The 17,026-nt window shown below is 41.5% G+C and overlaps 1 protein-coding gene across 1 annotated transcript; it reads left to right on the forward strand.

Moving 5' to 3' along the window:
- The first annotated feature begins 9,216 nt into the window (after positions 1 to 9,216).
- LOC145131194 (uncharacterized) lies at positions 9,217 to 9,630 on the forward strand. The gene has a single exon (XM_079065921.1). It carries the CDS (start codon positions 9,217 to 9,219, stop codon positions 9,628 to 9,630), a length of 414 nt encoding a protein of 137 aa, XP_078922047.1.
- The last annotated feature ends 7,396 nt before the right edge of the window (positions 9,631 to 17,026 follow it).

The following is a 17,026-nucleotide window of genomic DNA, read 5'->3' on the forward strand; positions in this document are numbered from 1 at the left end:
GCACAGAGGGGACCTGCACTTCCGGCCATTGAGGGCTTCAAATGGAGCAACCTTTATGCTTGTGTGATAACTGTTGTTGTAGGAGAATTCAACAAGGGGTAAGTGAGTATCCCATGCCTTCCTAAAGTCGATCACACAGGCTCGCAACATATCTTCCAAGGTTTGGATAGTTCTCTCACTTTGTCCGTCGGTCTGTGGATGGTAGGCTGTACTCATGTCCAGTCTCGTTCCTAAGGAGCTTTGTAATGACTGCCAGAACCTCGAAGTGAATCTATTATCTCTTTCGGAGATAATGGATATAGGAACACCATGCAGTCGTACGATCTCCCTAATGTATGTTCTTGTGAGTTTCTCCATTTTTTCCGTTTCGTTGATGGGCAGGAAGTGTGCGGATTTGGTCAATCTGTCGACGATGACCCAAATGGTATCAAGTCCACCCGTTGTCTTGGGTAACTTGGTTATGAAGTCCATAGTGATCCGCTCCCACTTCCACTCAGGTATCTCCGGTTGCTGAAGTAAACCTGATGGTTTCTGGTATTCGACCTTGACCTTGGCGCAAGTAAGGCATTTACTTACGAAGGTAGCAATCTCTGCCTTCATGTTAGGCCACCAGTATAACTTTTTAAGATCCAGATACATCTTATCTGAACCCGGGTGGACAGAATATCGAGTGTTGTGCGCTTCCTTCATGACCAAGTCTCTGAAGCCACTGTGTCTCGGTGTCCAGATCCGGTCCATGAGATATAAGGCTCCGTCACCCTTGACTTCCAAGTTCTTATCCATTCCACGCAGGGATTCTCCCGCCACATTTTCAGGTTTTAAGGCTTCGAACTGAGCCTCCTTAATTTGTGCAGATAGATGCGAATGGATAGTCATAGTTAATGACTTGACTCTTCGACCAGAATATTCTTTCCGACTTAGGGCGTCTGCTACCACGTTGGCTTTACCCGGATGATAACGAATTTCGCATTCATAGTCATTGAGTAGCTCGACCCACCGTCGTTGTCTCATATTGAGCTCCTTCTGGTTGAATATGTGTTGTAAGCTTTTGTGGTCTGTAAAGATAGTGTTCTTCGTACCATACAGGTAGTGTCTCCAGATCTTCAGGGCAAACACAACTGCTCCTAATTCAAGATCGTGGGTGGTGTAGTTGACCTCGTGTGTCTTTAGCTGTCTTGAGGCATAGGCGATGACCTTTCCCCGTTGCATCAGAACACAGCCGAGCCCTTGATTTGACGCATCGTAGTAGACCACAAAGTCTTCTGTCCCTTCGGGGAGGGATAGTATTGGTGCGGTGCATAAGGCTCGTTTTAGCGTTTGGAACGCCTTCTCTTGTTTCTCTTCCCAGTCAAAGGCCAGCCTTTCTGGGTCAATGTCGTAAGGGGTTTCGCAATTCGAGAGAAGTTCTGTATGAATCTGCGATAGTAGCCAGCGAGGCCTAGAAATTGACGAATTTCCATAGGCGTCTTCACTGCTGACCAGTTCTCAATAACTTTAATTTTGGATGGGTCCACGTGGATTCCTTCTTTGCTAACCACGTGTCCTAAGAATTCGACTCTTCGGATCCAAAATTCGCATTTAGAGAACTTCGCATAGAGTTTCTCTGATCGTAAGGTTCTTAGGACTTGTCGCAGATGATTACTATGCTCCTCCTTACTTCGAGAGTAGATAAGTATATCATCGATGAAGACAATGACGAACTGATCTAAGTAAGGACGGAATACCCTATTCATCAAGTCCATGAACACTGCGGGGGCATTGGTTAATCCGAATGGCATCACCACGAACTCGTAGTGTCCGTAACGAGTTCGGAAGGCTGTCTTCGGAACGTCCTCCTCAAGCACTCGTAAATGGTGATACCCGGATCTTAGATCAATCTTCGAAAAGTAGCTCGCCCCTTGCAGTTGGTCGAACAAATCGTCTATGCGAGGTAGAGGGTAACGATTCTTGACTGTAAGCTTGTTGAGTTCCCTATAGTCGATGCACATACATAACGACCCGTCTTTCTTCTTGACGAACAAGACCGGAGCTCCCCAGGGTGAGAAGCTTGGTCTTATAAAGCCCTTGCTGAGCAGTTCGTTAAGTTGACCTGACAGTTCTTGCATCTCTGCCGGTGCTAGACGATAGGGCGATTTGGCTACGGGGGTAGCCCCTGGAACTAAGTCAATCCTGAATTCGACTTGATGTTGGGGAGGTAAACCTGGGAGTTCTTCCGGAAAGACGTCGAGGAAGTCGCATACTACGGGGATGTCTTTCAGGTCTTTTGTTTTCTGGTTCGTATTGACAACGTGTGCCAAGAATGTATGATATTCCTTGCGCAAGTACTTTTGGGCTTGAATACTCGAGATGATACGAAGGCTCGAACTGGGTTTGTCTCTGTAAATCAATAAGATTTCGTTATTTGGTAGGTTTAGACGGACTGCTTTCTCGAAACATAGGATATCGGCGCGATAAAGACTCAACCAGTCCATGCCTATAATGACATCGAAACTCTTGATTGCTACTGGTATGAGGTCGATTGGAAATGAATGATGGTCTAGCGTGAGGGTACAACCTATGTAAATCTCGTTAGAATTCTCTGTCTTTCCGTTAGCCATTTCTACGACGAATGTTTCTTTTAGTGCTTGCGGTGCTTGATTAAGTAAGTGTTTAAATTTGTGGTTTACGAAGCTCCTCTCTGCCCCACTATCAAATAGGATACAAGCATAAGAGTGATCGAGAAGGAACGTACCCGTGACTACTGTGGGGTCTGCCACGGCTTCATTGTGGCCAATAGCAAGTTGTCTTCCTGCTCCTCCCGCATTCCCAGTTTTCAGACAGTTTCTTTTGAAGTGCTTTGTCTCGCCGCACCCATAGCAGGCTTGACTCACTCCTGCACCAGGAACCTGGGTGATGGGTTTGGGTGGTGTTCTGCAAAACCGGGCGGTATGGCCCTTTCGGTCGCAATTAACGCAGTGCATTTCCCGGCAGGGGCCGTTATGATGGAAGGAGCATTTGGTGCACTTGGGTAGGCTCCCTGCATATGGTTTGGCTGGTACAGGGGCAGCAGGAGTAGTGGCAGCATGGACAGCCACCGTCTGTTGGTTCTTGGAAGAGGTTTGAGCTGATTTGCCCTTCTTTCGGTCCCAACGCTTCCTCTTGTTGTCAGCTGTTTTGGTTGGTGCGGGGGCAGTCATTGTAGTTGTTGTTGGAGTAGAAGGAACCTCGTGATCGATGAGCCTTTGGGCCAATTCCTTGGCACTATCAAAGGTCGTAGGGTGTGATGCTAGAACGTTCCCTCGATATGGGGGTACCAGGCCCCAGATGTATCTTTCGATTTTCTTACTTTTGGTGGGGACCATGTTAGGACATAGAGTCACCAGGTCGCATAACCTGGCTGTATAAGCCACTATGTCAGAACCCTTCATTTTGAGGTTCCACAGTTCCTCCTTGAGCTTCTGAATTTTGCCCCTCGGGCAGTACTCCCTTGTCATTAGGTCCTTCAGTGTATCCCAGCCCATGGCGTTAGCTGCTACCAGTGAGAGCGATTTGACATGGCCATTCCACCACGTCAGGGCCCTTTCGATGAAGGTGCAAGCAGCAAACTTTATCTTGCTTCCTTCAGGGCATGAGCACATCTCGAAGATTGCTTCTGTTCTTTCGATCCATTGGGACGGCGCAATGATCCCTCCGGTTCCGTTGAAGTATGTTGGTTTGCAGCTGATGAAATCTTTATAGGTACACTCCCGTGTACGTGGATGGATTTCACCATGGCTAGAGTTTGTGCCAGTCCCCGTTCCACTAACACCACCAGAGTTTACTTGGGCCATGGCGGCGGTCACAGCTGCCTGAAACATCACCGCATCGAACTGCGGAGGGGGTGGTGGTGGTGGAGTTTGATTCACGGGCGTGTTTCTGGTCGGACGCTTTCGAGGCGGCATCTTTTACTGAAAGTTTATAAAGATGATGATGATAGTAAGAATCAATTGCAAGTATGATGAGAGTGTTTCATGGACTAATTCGCCATAGTCCAACTATCAGATAGAGGCATAACAATAGAGTAGGGAAACACAAGAAAACAGACTTTCCCATAGATTAGACAACTGCCAATATTACTGGTATTAATGATGTACAATGAGTTCGGGGAAAATGACCTAACAGTAGGTCTTACATCAAACCATAAGGGGAAATGTTGGCAGCTTAGAAGTCTAGTTAGAGTACTTTCAAAGTTAGGAATGTTCACAGACAAGTGCCCCATAGAGCACAGAAAAGAAAGGCTATTCCTTAACCAAAAGAGAAAGGTGAGTCGACATCTTCTACCGACGACGGGTATCCCGTGGGCGAACCCTCAGGTCTGCCAGTTGGCGTACAACCTCCTGAAGATGTCGCTCCTGCGCCCTCTGACGTACTCGGAGTTCCATGACTTCGGCTCGGGATGCAGCTAACTGTTGCTGTAGAGCCTCATTGGTTCTCCTGTTCCTTTCCATAGCCTCTTCGAGTTGGCGAATGCGGACTGTGTTAAGGCCAAAGTTGGCGTCAACTTCCATTACTCGGTCGATGGCTGCATGACCTTGCTCAACGTTCCGAGCAATCCTACGGACCATGATGGGTAGGACACGGTCATCTGAGCCTCCCTCGCTTAGATTGTAAAAACTCCGGTCCCCATTGTAAGGTAAGGGCTGACCCTATTCCTCACTCCAACGATTTAAGGTTGTTTCCCACAAGGGAGTGGAACCTTGAAAGGCCGGACGGGGGTTGAGGTTTGGGACTTGACTTTCTTGGGGTAGGTTGTTGTTGACCTCTGGTTCGGAGTCGAAGCCATCCGAAAAGCCTTCTGCGAGGTGATCATCCAAAGGTATTGGGTGATCATCTTCTGGCTCATCATCAAGCCACCCACCAATGCCTTGGTTGGGATAGTACGGATCACCGGGGAGATGGAAGCCAGCCATGTTATCTACGCGAGAATGGGGAAAAGAATAGTTAATAGACGTACTAATGAGGATCCTTTTTAGTTTGTACATAAGTAATTATAGTAACACAAAATACTCCTATAGTATTCTGTTCAAATGTTCCCGTTGTAGTAGTGTTGGTAAGTTTTTTTTTTTTTTTTTTTTTTAGACTTGTTGCAACACCACAATCATTCTTAGGCACATTCTAGTCACTCCTCGGAAAATATAGTTGATCAGGCTATATTCCCCTAGATTTGACTATATGTCTCTAAGCCTAATTGTGCTGTTCAACAATCGTAATACTTTTGTTCTGTTCTAGTATGATACTGACACTGGTATGATTAGATGTATATATACTTAGTTAAATATTTTATTATTTAAAAGTATATATTCTTGGTCAGAGTGTTTTAATCTCGTTGCGTTTATAGTTTGTATATCTTTTATGGGTTGATATACTTGATTCACTATAAACAGTACTCTGATACCAATCTGTCACACCCCAAAACCGGAACGGCGGAAACGTTGTGGGGTGGAGGACGTCATGTACAATATCACAACAAAGCATAATAGTAAACAAGCAACAACATCCATTGCATTAATAGAATAATTTTAGTACAAGCGTGTTCTGTATAGTATGTAAGACACCAAAATGAATGATCAAAATAAAAGATGAGTCTTGTATGTGCTCCATCTTCTCAAAAGCTTCATCGGTACCTGTCTACTGATGACCTGAGAATACAAGTTATTTTGAAAGAGTTTATCAGCATAAAGCTGGTGAGTTCATAAGTATTTAGTGTCATTGCTTGTATGAAAATGTTTGAAACAATGTAGTGTAAATGTAGTAACTGATTTCAAAAGTTTGTAAATAGTATACTCCCTAGAAAATCCTATATTTTCAGTAAAAAAGTAGTCTTCTACCAAGACCCGACTGTTTGTATGTTTGTTCTTTTGTAACAGTAAGAGTTTTCCCAAGTGAAACTATCAGTATGAAATTATAGTTTTCAGACTTCACTCATATAAGGTGATTACAAAATAAATGTAATAGGGAAAATAATGTTTTACCCCAACAGTATCACTGCTGACTGATAATGATAAAAAAAATGCAGACTCCAGGTAGTATTAAATGTACAATACACCTCGGGGAGTCCGTTTTGCCTTTAATTCTTAATTGATTAATTAAAGGTTTGAATGTGAACTCGTATGTAACCATGCTGATCGACGGATGAATAACTGATGACCCTCCAGGTCATATGTAGTGAGGTAACATTCTGTCACCCCTTGGCCTTTCGGCTGGGACTGTAGCTAGCAGTCGGGATGTGGGAGTGTCTGTCCCGTATAGATCTATACACACAATGCCTGCTCTCCCTCCAGGAGACTCTGGTTACAAAGTGATACCACAATGAACTGTCGTATCGAGAAGTAGTATGTCACATTCTATTTATAGTATTCAATAGTTTGTATAGTATGTCATAGTGTAGTGATGTTTTCTCTTTATTAGTATATAGTATATTCTCTTGTATAGTGTATAGTGTGTTCCCTTGTATAGTATATAGTGTGTTCCCTTGTATAGTGTATAGGGTGTTCCATTGTATAGTGTATAATATGTATTGTTTCTCAATGTAGTACTTATGTAGTGACTTGTAAATGTACTGACTCTTGTATGTATCGTTGTAGTACTAATAGTGAGTAGTAATCCCTTAACTATACCTATTATAGTTAAATAGTAATGTTGTTTGTATGCCTTTGTTACACAAAGGTACTGAACTGAAGTGACGCTATTATATCTAACACCTATATATAGGATATATAACTAAGATTTCAACGACATTCGGACAAATAACAGGATACCCTAGGTCCACAACCAAACAAGGAACAGGAAATAGGGTGAGCTATCAGTCATAAGTCCTTCAAGTCTTACTTATATAAATATATTAGTGTAGATATGAGTTTGAAAATAATGTAATTTTAAGAAAGTTTGAAACAGTTTCAGCAACTAAAATAGTTTGATAAAAGGGTTTTGAAGTGCTTGAAATTCATAAGTTTGATAGCAATTTGAAAGTAATAGTAAATCTTTCTGTTTGATCTAGTTATTAATCACATATGATAAAAGCAATAACTAGAATGTTTCGACTTGTATTCCCCCCCCCCCCCCCATAAAAGCATTTAAAATCATTTCAAAGGTTGATTAAGGGGGTATGAACTCACCTGCAGTGAGTGATTTGGATGGAAGTGTCGGATAGGATGCTAAGTGTCAAGTGAGGACTTGAACACACACACGGATCCTATTTTAACATGTAATGACACATATATGTAACTAATTAGTCATTTAACAACTAATAAATCAAGTACGGACACCCTAAAACATGAATGACACTTTGATTCAAGTGCTAGGAGTACCAAAGGGTTTCATCTAAAGAGAGTATGGCCTCACATTGGAGTTTACTGCCCATATGGTAACACCACATGAGTTTACGGCCAATGGTCACTTCCCCCATGAGTTTACGGCCGTAAACTCATGGTAATTAGCACCATTTTGTGTTTTGGGATCTTACAAGTCAAGGTTAAGTACCCTTTGATCAAATCCAAGCCTTAGGAAGTGATAGTGGCACAATTGCACCACCTTTTAGAGTTTACGGCCCAAGGACCAACTCCCATGGAGTTTACGGTTTAGGGTTTACGGTCCTAGTGGGTTTACGGTCGTAAACCCATGGTAACTTCTACCATTTCGTGGTTTAAGGTCCTTAGCTCATGCATGAAGGGTTCTAGTCCAATATCCAAGCTCTAGGAAGTAATGGTGGCACATATGCACCACCTAATGGTGTTTACGGTCCAAGGAGATTGCCTTGGCCGTAAACCCATGTGTTCTTGGGGATTCTTGGTGTTTTTCAATGGTTTAACAAGTAATCTAAGCACAAAACTAGTTAGGAAGAGTGTACTTACTTATAGGAAGCTTGTAAGAGTGTTTAAGGTCCAAGAACACTAGTGTGTGTTCTTGGTGTTCTTGGTGAAATGAAGAACACTTGAAGATCTAGGAAAAAGAGAAGATTTCATGGATGAAATCATGTATAACTACTAGATGAAGTGTTGTATCAACAAATCAAGAGAAGAAACACTTACATTTTTGGAAATTTTGGATGAAGATCTTATGATACTTGAGAGAGAATGTGGGTGTTCTTGAGCTTGGAAGTGAGAAATGAGCCAAAAATGACTAAGTGTCATATTTATACTCTTTAGAGTTTACGACCGTAAACTCCATGTTTGGGGCCGTAAACTCCAAACTCTTGGAGTTTTGAGTCTTAAATGATGCATAACAAACTCTAAAGTATACTTCCTATAATTATTTCTTAAAGTACTATGCTTTAGAACACTCAAATTGACTCCAAACAGCTTAAAAGTTAGCAAAAACAAATATGCCTTCTAATGAGGTGAATGGTTGTACAAGATAGAAATTTCGAGTTGTTACACCAGCCGAGCCCAACCAAGGTAAACGAGCTCGAAGAAACGCCCTTGCCCTGCACGATAAGAGACGCGCAGGGTCTAAACGGGAAGCTAACGGCACTCTGTCGATTCATTTCCAAGTCGGCCGAAAAAGCCATGTCGCTGTTCAACACACTCAAAGGCTGCATAGAGAAAAACAACTTCAGATGGACGATAGAGGACGAGGAGGCGCTACAAAGAATAAAAAAGGTACTCCATACATTACCAACCCTGGCTAGCCCGGTACCCGGGGAGGTGCTACAGGTGTATTGTTCCACGTCAAGAGACGCAATCTCGTCAGCACTAGTAGTCGACAGAGAAGGGCACCAACTACCAGTCTACTTCGTGAGCCGGGCCCTGCAGGGCCCAGAGATGAATTACCCTACCATTAAAAAACTGGTACTCGCCCTAGTATACGCAACGCGAAGGCTTCGCCGATACTTCCAGGCCCACCAAATACAAGTCTTGACCAATTGCCCGATCAAACAAGTACTCCTAAAGTCGGAGACGTCGGGGCGACTCGCGAAATGGGCCATAGAGCTAGGAGAACAAGATATCACATACCACCCCAGAGTAAGCATTAAAGGACAAGCCTTAGCGGATTTCTTACTCGAAATCCCGGGAGAACTTCAGCGAGAAATGGCCGACTCGGGCAGGCAGGAACAACCAGGAGGAGCGTCCGACCAACAATGGACTCTCTATACAGATGTGGCCTCTAGAAAAGAAGGGTCAGGCGCCGGACTAATATTAACTAGCCCCACAGGAGAGGAAGTCACGTATGCCTTGCGCTTCGACTTCCACACATCTAACAATGAGGCAGAATATGAAGATGGGAGCAGAAAGAGTTGTGGCATTAACCGACTCGCGCCTAGCATCTAACCAAGTATCAGGAGAATTCGAAGCAAAAGACAAACGAATGGAGAGGTATGTCAAAGCAGTACAACGTATCACCGGTACTCTAAAAAGCTTCGCAATAAAGCAAATCTTAAGGGGAAACAATAGGCGAGCAGACGCTCTCAGCAAGTTGGCGTCAACATGCTTTGGGCACCTATCAAAGGAGGTGCTGGTGGAAGTGCTAAAAGAAAGGAGCATTGACGAGCGGCAAGTTGATTCCCTATCAACGGCTCAACCGAATTGGATGACACCCATTATAGACTATCTCCAGCACGACATACTCCCGGACGACCACGGAGAAACTTGGAAGACAAGGGTGCAATCCCCCTAGTACGCGATGCTTAAGGGAACGTTGTATAGGAAAGGCTACACAGCCCCATGGCTCAAATGCACCGACGACACAGCTGGGAAACTAACTCTGAAGGAAGCCCATGCAGGGTCGGCTGGAGCTCACGAAGGAGCACGGGCACTCACAGGAAAAGTACTGCGAATGGGCCTTTACTGGACAGGAATACACCAAGACGCCATCGAGCTAACGCGAACCTGTGTAGAATGCCAGACCTTCGCACCAACACAAGAAGCGCCACCATCCAAGATGACTAGCATACTCAGCCCCTGGCCTTTCTATCAATGGGGAATCGACATAGTGGGCCCCTTCCCAGAAGCTCCAGGGAAAGTAAAATTTCTAGTCGTGGCAGTTGACTACTTCACCAAGTGGATAGAAGCAGAACCATTGACCTGTATCACAGGAAGGCAGATAATCAAGTTCGTCTGGAAGAACATCTTAACGAGATTCGGGACGCCTAGGGTCCTAATTAGCGATAACGGCTTACAGTTTGCAGAGAATCCCTTTAAGGATTGGTGCCGAGAAAGGGGAATAGAGCAGAGATTCACATCTGTGGCACACCCCAGGCCAACGGACAAACGGAAGTATCCAACAGAACCTTACTCCAGGGAATCAAAAAACGGTTGGGCACAGCGAAAGGCAACTGGGTGGATGAATTGTCGGAAGTCCTCTGGTCGTACCGGACCACACCAAGGACTAGTACGAAAGAGACGTCGTTTTGCTTGGCTTACGGAGCAGAAGCAATGCTACCGGCAGAAATGATGATAGGATCGATACGGACGGAGTGTTGCCAGGAACAAGAAAATAGCGAAGGACTAAGGGAAAACTTGGATCTCTTAGAAGAGCAGCGCGAGCGCTCGAGCATACGCCATGCCGCCTACAAAAAGGTGACAGAAAGATATTACAACCATCGCGTGAAAAATAAGGCGTTTCGAGTCGGAGATTACGTCCTGCGAAGGAACGAAGTCAGCCATGCGCAACCCCGGGGGAAATTAGGCCAAACATGGGAAGGCCCATACAAAATAATCGAAGCACACCGCAACGGATCATACTCCCTCGAAACTACAGAAGGAAGTCAGATTCCCAGGACGTGGAACGCAAGAAATTTGAGGAAGTTTCACATCTAAAGAAAGAAAGGGCCCTATGCAGAAGGGAAGATAGAGGCACACCACGAGGAAACTCGAAGCGCCCTAAACAACAGGGAGGAAGTGAAAGATATCTTATGCCCGGGCTGATCACCCGGGTCAACAGATGGACCCTTAGAGTAGTCCAATAGGGAATCGTTGTAAGAAACAACTATGTATTAAAAGTTGCAAGTATATGAAAACACGCATTGTCTTTAGTATGAAATGCATAGCATAGAGGATACTTAGTGAATCCAAAATGCACAATATATAAGCATGCACGGACACATATATGAAAAAGAAAAAGAATGTCAACCTACATAGCAGGTTTGCAATAATCAACACAAAAGCATTAACACAAAAGCATTCCAACACAAGCCATATTGTCCGGTACGCCAAAAGCCTCAAAGGCCATAAAACAACACAGGAGCCCTAAGGGCCATAATACAAACTGAAACAAATGTCTTAATAACACTTTTAATACTCCGGAGGAGCAGCCACAAACAACCTTACGCAACAACACCACCACCAGCACCGCCACCGCCAACGTCACCACCACCAGCACCGCTACCGCCACCGCCAACGTCATCACCACCAGCACCGCTACCGCCACCACCACCGCCACCGCCAACGTCACCACCACCAGCACCGCTACCGCCACCGCCAACGTCACCACCACTAGCACCACCACCGCCAACATTGCCTTCAACAACACCGCCTTCCCCCATACCCAACACACCTGCCGCTTCTTCATCCTCATCAAAAGCACACAATGCCCTTACTTCATCCATACCCAGCCGACCGAGCCCAAGCAAACCTGCAAAGTCAAGAGTTGCGAAATCTCATAAAGCGTCCTCCAACGCTGAAGAATGACTAGATTGGGAATCGCTGTCCGAAGGATCATACGTCCCAGCTGTTGGGTTATGAGCATTCTAACACTCCTAAGTGTACATGCAACCCTAAATACCTTGGATCTATGTTTTTTCTATTATACATACAATTATGAACATCCAAGGTATTATCCTAATCTAGCATACAAAATAATAAATATAACAAGATAGAATACATACCTCTTTGATGTAGAATGTCTTCATGAAGCTTGAGTGCCTAGTGCCCCAAGTGTGACACCTCAAATGGTTCACACAACACCAAATACACTTGGAATAACTTGAGAGAAACTTGAACACTCCTTGAAATCGTCTAGCCCTCACACTCACACATTAGTGCACGATTTCTTGAGCCATGTGATTCTTTTATATGGTGGCTATTAGGGTTACACCATGTAACTCATAACTTTACCCATTCCTTATGCTCCATGGATTTTAACCTCCATGGAGTATCCATGGGTCACCCCATGGACTTAGTCCAACATAAGGAATCTTGGATCACAAGCCCACATATATAAGAATGAATGATTTACACAATCAACCCATATATTTAATTAGTCTCCTTTTGATCACTTAATTAATTCCAAATTAATTCTTGATCAATACTAATTAAATAACCTTATTAATATATTAGAACTTATAATATATTAACCAACCTTAAGTGTTATTTCTCTCATTATAGTCTATCCAAATGCATGATGCCATGCAACCCAAATGGACCATGTCGGGTCGGGTCAAGTCTTACCAATTATAGTTATGGACTTAGACATTAATCCAACACCAGCATCAACTTGAGCCTTCAAACTCGACCATACTGATTACTCATTATTCATTGTTTCGGTTTTATCAACTTTATACTTGAATTTAAAACAATAGTTGTCCCATGCTCCAAGCATGTACACTATGTTTTCTAAACACTAGTCATGCCATACACCAAGTATGCATACTATGTTTGTCTATGATCTTTACTTTGTAAAATAGATCAATTGAACATCACTCCAATGATCCTCTTTTCACAGTCCCAAATCCTTACTGCAAATGCAAGAATTCCAAATTCATGCCATTTACTGAAATCTGTTAGATTCTAAACTTATATGCATTGATCCTCTTAATGATTATGCACAAAGTCAGAAAGACTTAACAACAATCATTACAGAGCATTCCAAAGGAGATCAGCTCCTTGGAAACATCCTTCTTTCATTAAGTTTCCTAATCTTACACAGATTGAATAATTTCTAACTTTGAAACATTTCCAGATTCCATTTTGACTATCACTTCTGAACTAGAGTTGCCTCCTTACAGATTATGTCAATATGGTCCTTCCAGAATTAACATTATACTTCCAACTGTCCTTGAGCAACCAATCTTTGGTAAACCTTAGATTGTCCTCGATAATTGCTTAATCATTTTAGTCATATCCAATTCTAGACCTTTTCCCTTCATAATGCCCCAGGCATTTGGAAAATTTTAGAAAGGATGAATATAGCACATGTAATCGATCCTATATCCGAAGCATATGGGACACGATTCATGATGTCTCACATAAAGACTAAACCGGTCTTTTGCTATAATATTTCCATTTCAATTTGCCAAGTTTTCAAAATTCAGATTATGAAAAGGGATGTCGTAATCATAATCGAATTTTAGAACGCAAATAATGGACCCATATATAGAATTTCCTTATGTTGAGCCATTCCAACATGAAATTCATATATATATCCTTGATTAAATACGATTAAAATCTCAATCTAAGCTTTTTAGAATTGAAATGAAGTATAATTTCCTCTCCTTTAATTATAGCAAAACAACTTTTTCAACCACTACAACCTCACGAATTGAAACTTTTGTTTTCTATAATTAACATTGCTAACTTGCAACCTTTGTCATAATTATCATGCTCCCACTAACATGATGATTATTAGCATAACACTTATGCTCCCACTAGCTTTGACATGTACTCAGAAATCAGCTGACTTTCTTACCAAAGTTCAGATTTCTGATACTAGATTGTTTTGATAAAACTTTATCAAAATCATACACCTCTCTTAGATAGCTCACATGTGTGTCTAAACAATTTTAGAACTATGAAAAGGGATGTCGTAATCATAGTCTCAATTGTTTAGACCTTTGCCACTTCTCACAAGTCCATGTTAGTGTGCCGGTAAACCACACACGCTCCACTAACGACTTTGAGAATGCAAATATCACAATTGCTATCTAGCTAAAATCTACTTAGTGAAAGTGTTTCCTCACCATCATTTTCATGAATCGGAGAGAAACCTTATGACACTTAGATTTAATAGTGTATGTGTTCTTATCCATGTGAATTTGTCAAAACCATAATCACAAGACAAGGTTAGTGACAAATCCAAACTCATATTGATTAAACTTGTGCAATCTTAAATTTTTGCCATTTGGCAACTCAGGTGCCTGCCATTGCTTCCAAGTAGTTGTGCAACCAAATGAGAACTCTCAGAACTCCTATGCAAAGCCAACTTGAATAGGCACAAAAATTTCAACACGATAGGTTATAAACCTCAAGTCGTGTGCTAGTGAAGGACTTTAGGTTTTATTCTTGATTAAGTCTTGAAACTTTCAAGAGCTTTAAGACTCCCACTGTCCTCTTGACATATAAGACTCCCTTGTCAAATATTCAAGAGATAGTGCGGATTCTTTATCAAGACTAACACTTTACACAATTGGCTTAAGTTGGTCTCTGTTTTATCCAAAACATCACAACTTACCAATTTCAAATGTACAAGAGTAGATAACCTTTTACTCTTACATTTGACTAGTGTTAACAAACCCTCTTTAAGATATGTCACTCAAGTTACAATCTTGGAGTATGACTCTAAGAATTGTTTTGGAACGAAGTATGACTCATCTTTTTGATTTAACCATTTCAACAATTCATGACTCCTCTTCTTGACTTTAGAGGACCAATTGTGATATGGTATCTTAATCATTAAGATGATCATAAACATGATACTAAAGTACTCTCCCATCTTTTCAGATTTGAGAAACTTTTATCTTTCTGCCATACTTTGATTCTTCTTATTCGTTCTGTCTCACATTGAAACTTCTCCAATGCTACAGACTTATACTTAAACTTATAAGTATAACCATATTTACTGAACTTAAGTAAATCATGACGAATAGTCTTCTTGATCTTTTGTGGTGGACTTGACCAGTGCACAAGAATGTGTACTCGATCCTTTAGTCCTTTCCTTATTCACATAAGGAATTAGTCTTAATTTTCCAAGCTGAAAGTTCTCATTCATCATACTATACAACTTGCATGATTCTAAGTTTCGGTCCAATTGAACCTTGGGTGATGAGAATCTTTCCTTATTTGGTAATATTAGACACTACTACAACCGAAAGAATCAAATCCATTTTTCCAATATTGCTATCAATGGAATCTTATAAGCAACAACTTTTCACAAATGCCATTGTAAGGATACTTAAAATAAATAAAATCAAAACCTTTTTTCTTTTATTTTAAAACTTTGCGGAAAAACTTATCCTTACAATCCATATGAAAACCTTGTTGTTATCTATTCCTAAGCAATATAAATATCATAACTCTTAAGTAATAGCCCAAAATTCTGATCACCGAACCATGCGATTGAAATCCATCTTCGCGATCAGAATCAGCATGTACTTAATAGAGTTAGACAATGGACTTTACCTGAAGTAGAGCCAAACTTATTGACTTTAACATCCTTAGGTAAATTTGGCAGCTTCGTAACCAATGCCCCTTCCTTTGGCAATAGTTACCTATGGATCCTTGATAATGGGACTATCTCAGACTTCGCCTCTCTCTTTACCATTGGGTCAACAGAGGTGACTATGGCAGATCCCTTTCCATTGGGAAAAAAGAGCTTTACTGGATATCCAATGGCATCATTGTCAATGTCCATAGCGTTTTAGGAAGTTGATCTTAGCAAATAGATAAGATCATTAAGGGTCTTGTCTTAGTCTGTTTCATAGGATTCCCAAAAGAACTCACTATGTGACTTAGAAAGTAGTTGAGCCACCAACTTTCTCAAGACTTTGACACCCAACTCTCCCGGCTTGTCAATATGTGACTACATCTCCAAGATGTGATCACACCTAGACCTTGCCTTGCCAATAGGGCTTGAGTGACCTTAAACTTTTTAGGAACTTGTGGGTTAGGGAGAATAATTGGAAGAGGTGAAAGAAGTATGATATCCATGGGACATCATCTTCGTTTAGGAAAGCTTGTTTCAAGAGATTTGGGAAGATCATAAATGTCTAGACCAGACATCTTTTTGGGAGATATTCAAGATAGTTGATTTAAAGTCCTTAATATGACACCCAATATGAAATATTAAGGATAGGACCCAACAAACTATTTTATAACTTAGAAGAGGGATGCCGTAATCCAAGCTATAAAATATTTGAAGGTAGGTGAATGACGATTCACCAATTTCCACCATGAAAAACGAAATAATTTATTAGGTTTTAATTGGATTTGAAAGTCCTAGATCTTTGAGATTCATTGAACTGTTCAAAGGCATGTTTCAATCTCGAGTGTGCCCTTCAGGTTTTGTGACTGGGATGCCGAGGATCACAAAACAAGGTGTGAATAACCATGCAAATATACTTGGTACCCTTAATATTTACCCCTTAATCAGTGTGCCGGTTAACCACACACGCTCCACCGATACTATGATAAATATTAAGTTACCCTTTGCCTACCTTGTTAAGTCCAGGTTAGTGTGCCGGTTAACCACACACGCTCCACTAACGACTTAAGCAAAGTGCAAAGTGTAATTTCATGGGTTAGCACCAAATTCACATTTTCCTAAGTAACTAAGATTGGGTATTAATAAGAGTTTAGTTATTTAGTATTTATCATTAATACTTTTAATGAAGGGAGAATTATAGTCCTTGTCCTACCCGTTCGGCTAACGACCCTCCACCAGTCAAGGAAGCGGTGGGTGAGAGTGGACACCCATTAAACTGCCATTTTATAGGCAGTAACCTTATACCCCCCTTATAGACCGGCTTCGTGAATGAGGCCTACTAACGGTAAGACTGACTTTACTCTTATACATATATATAAATATTATTAACTTATAATATTATAAAGTATAAGGGTTGAATTTTAACTTTTAAAACTTTAAGGGCTAACTTGGAATTAAAGTATTCATAAGTGAAAACCTTTCAAATTCCAAAACTTGAGGGCAAGTTTTGAAACTATTCAAAACTAATTAATTCCATAACTTATGAGTTTAAAGTAGTTTTAATTAAAAAAAAAACTCTTCAAGTTCCATAACTTGAGGACAAGTTATGGAAGACTTTAAACTAATTAATAAAAAAAATAACCTTTTTTTTATTGTA

The sequence above is a fragment of the Lactuca virosa genome, chromosome 8, assembly GCF_052849685.1.
Source record: "Lactuca virosa cultivar CGN04683 chromosome 8, Lactuca_virosa_CGN04683_v6, whole genome shotgun sequence".
In the NCBI taxonomy this organism is placed as follows: Eukaryota; Viridiplantae; Streptophyta; class Magnoliopsida; order Asterales; family Asteraceae; genus Lactuca; species Lactuca virosa.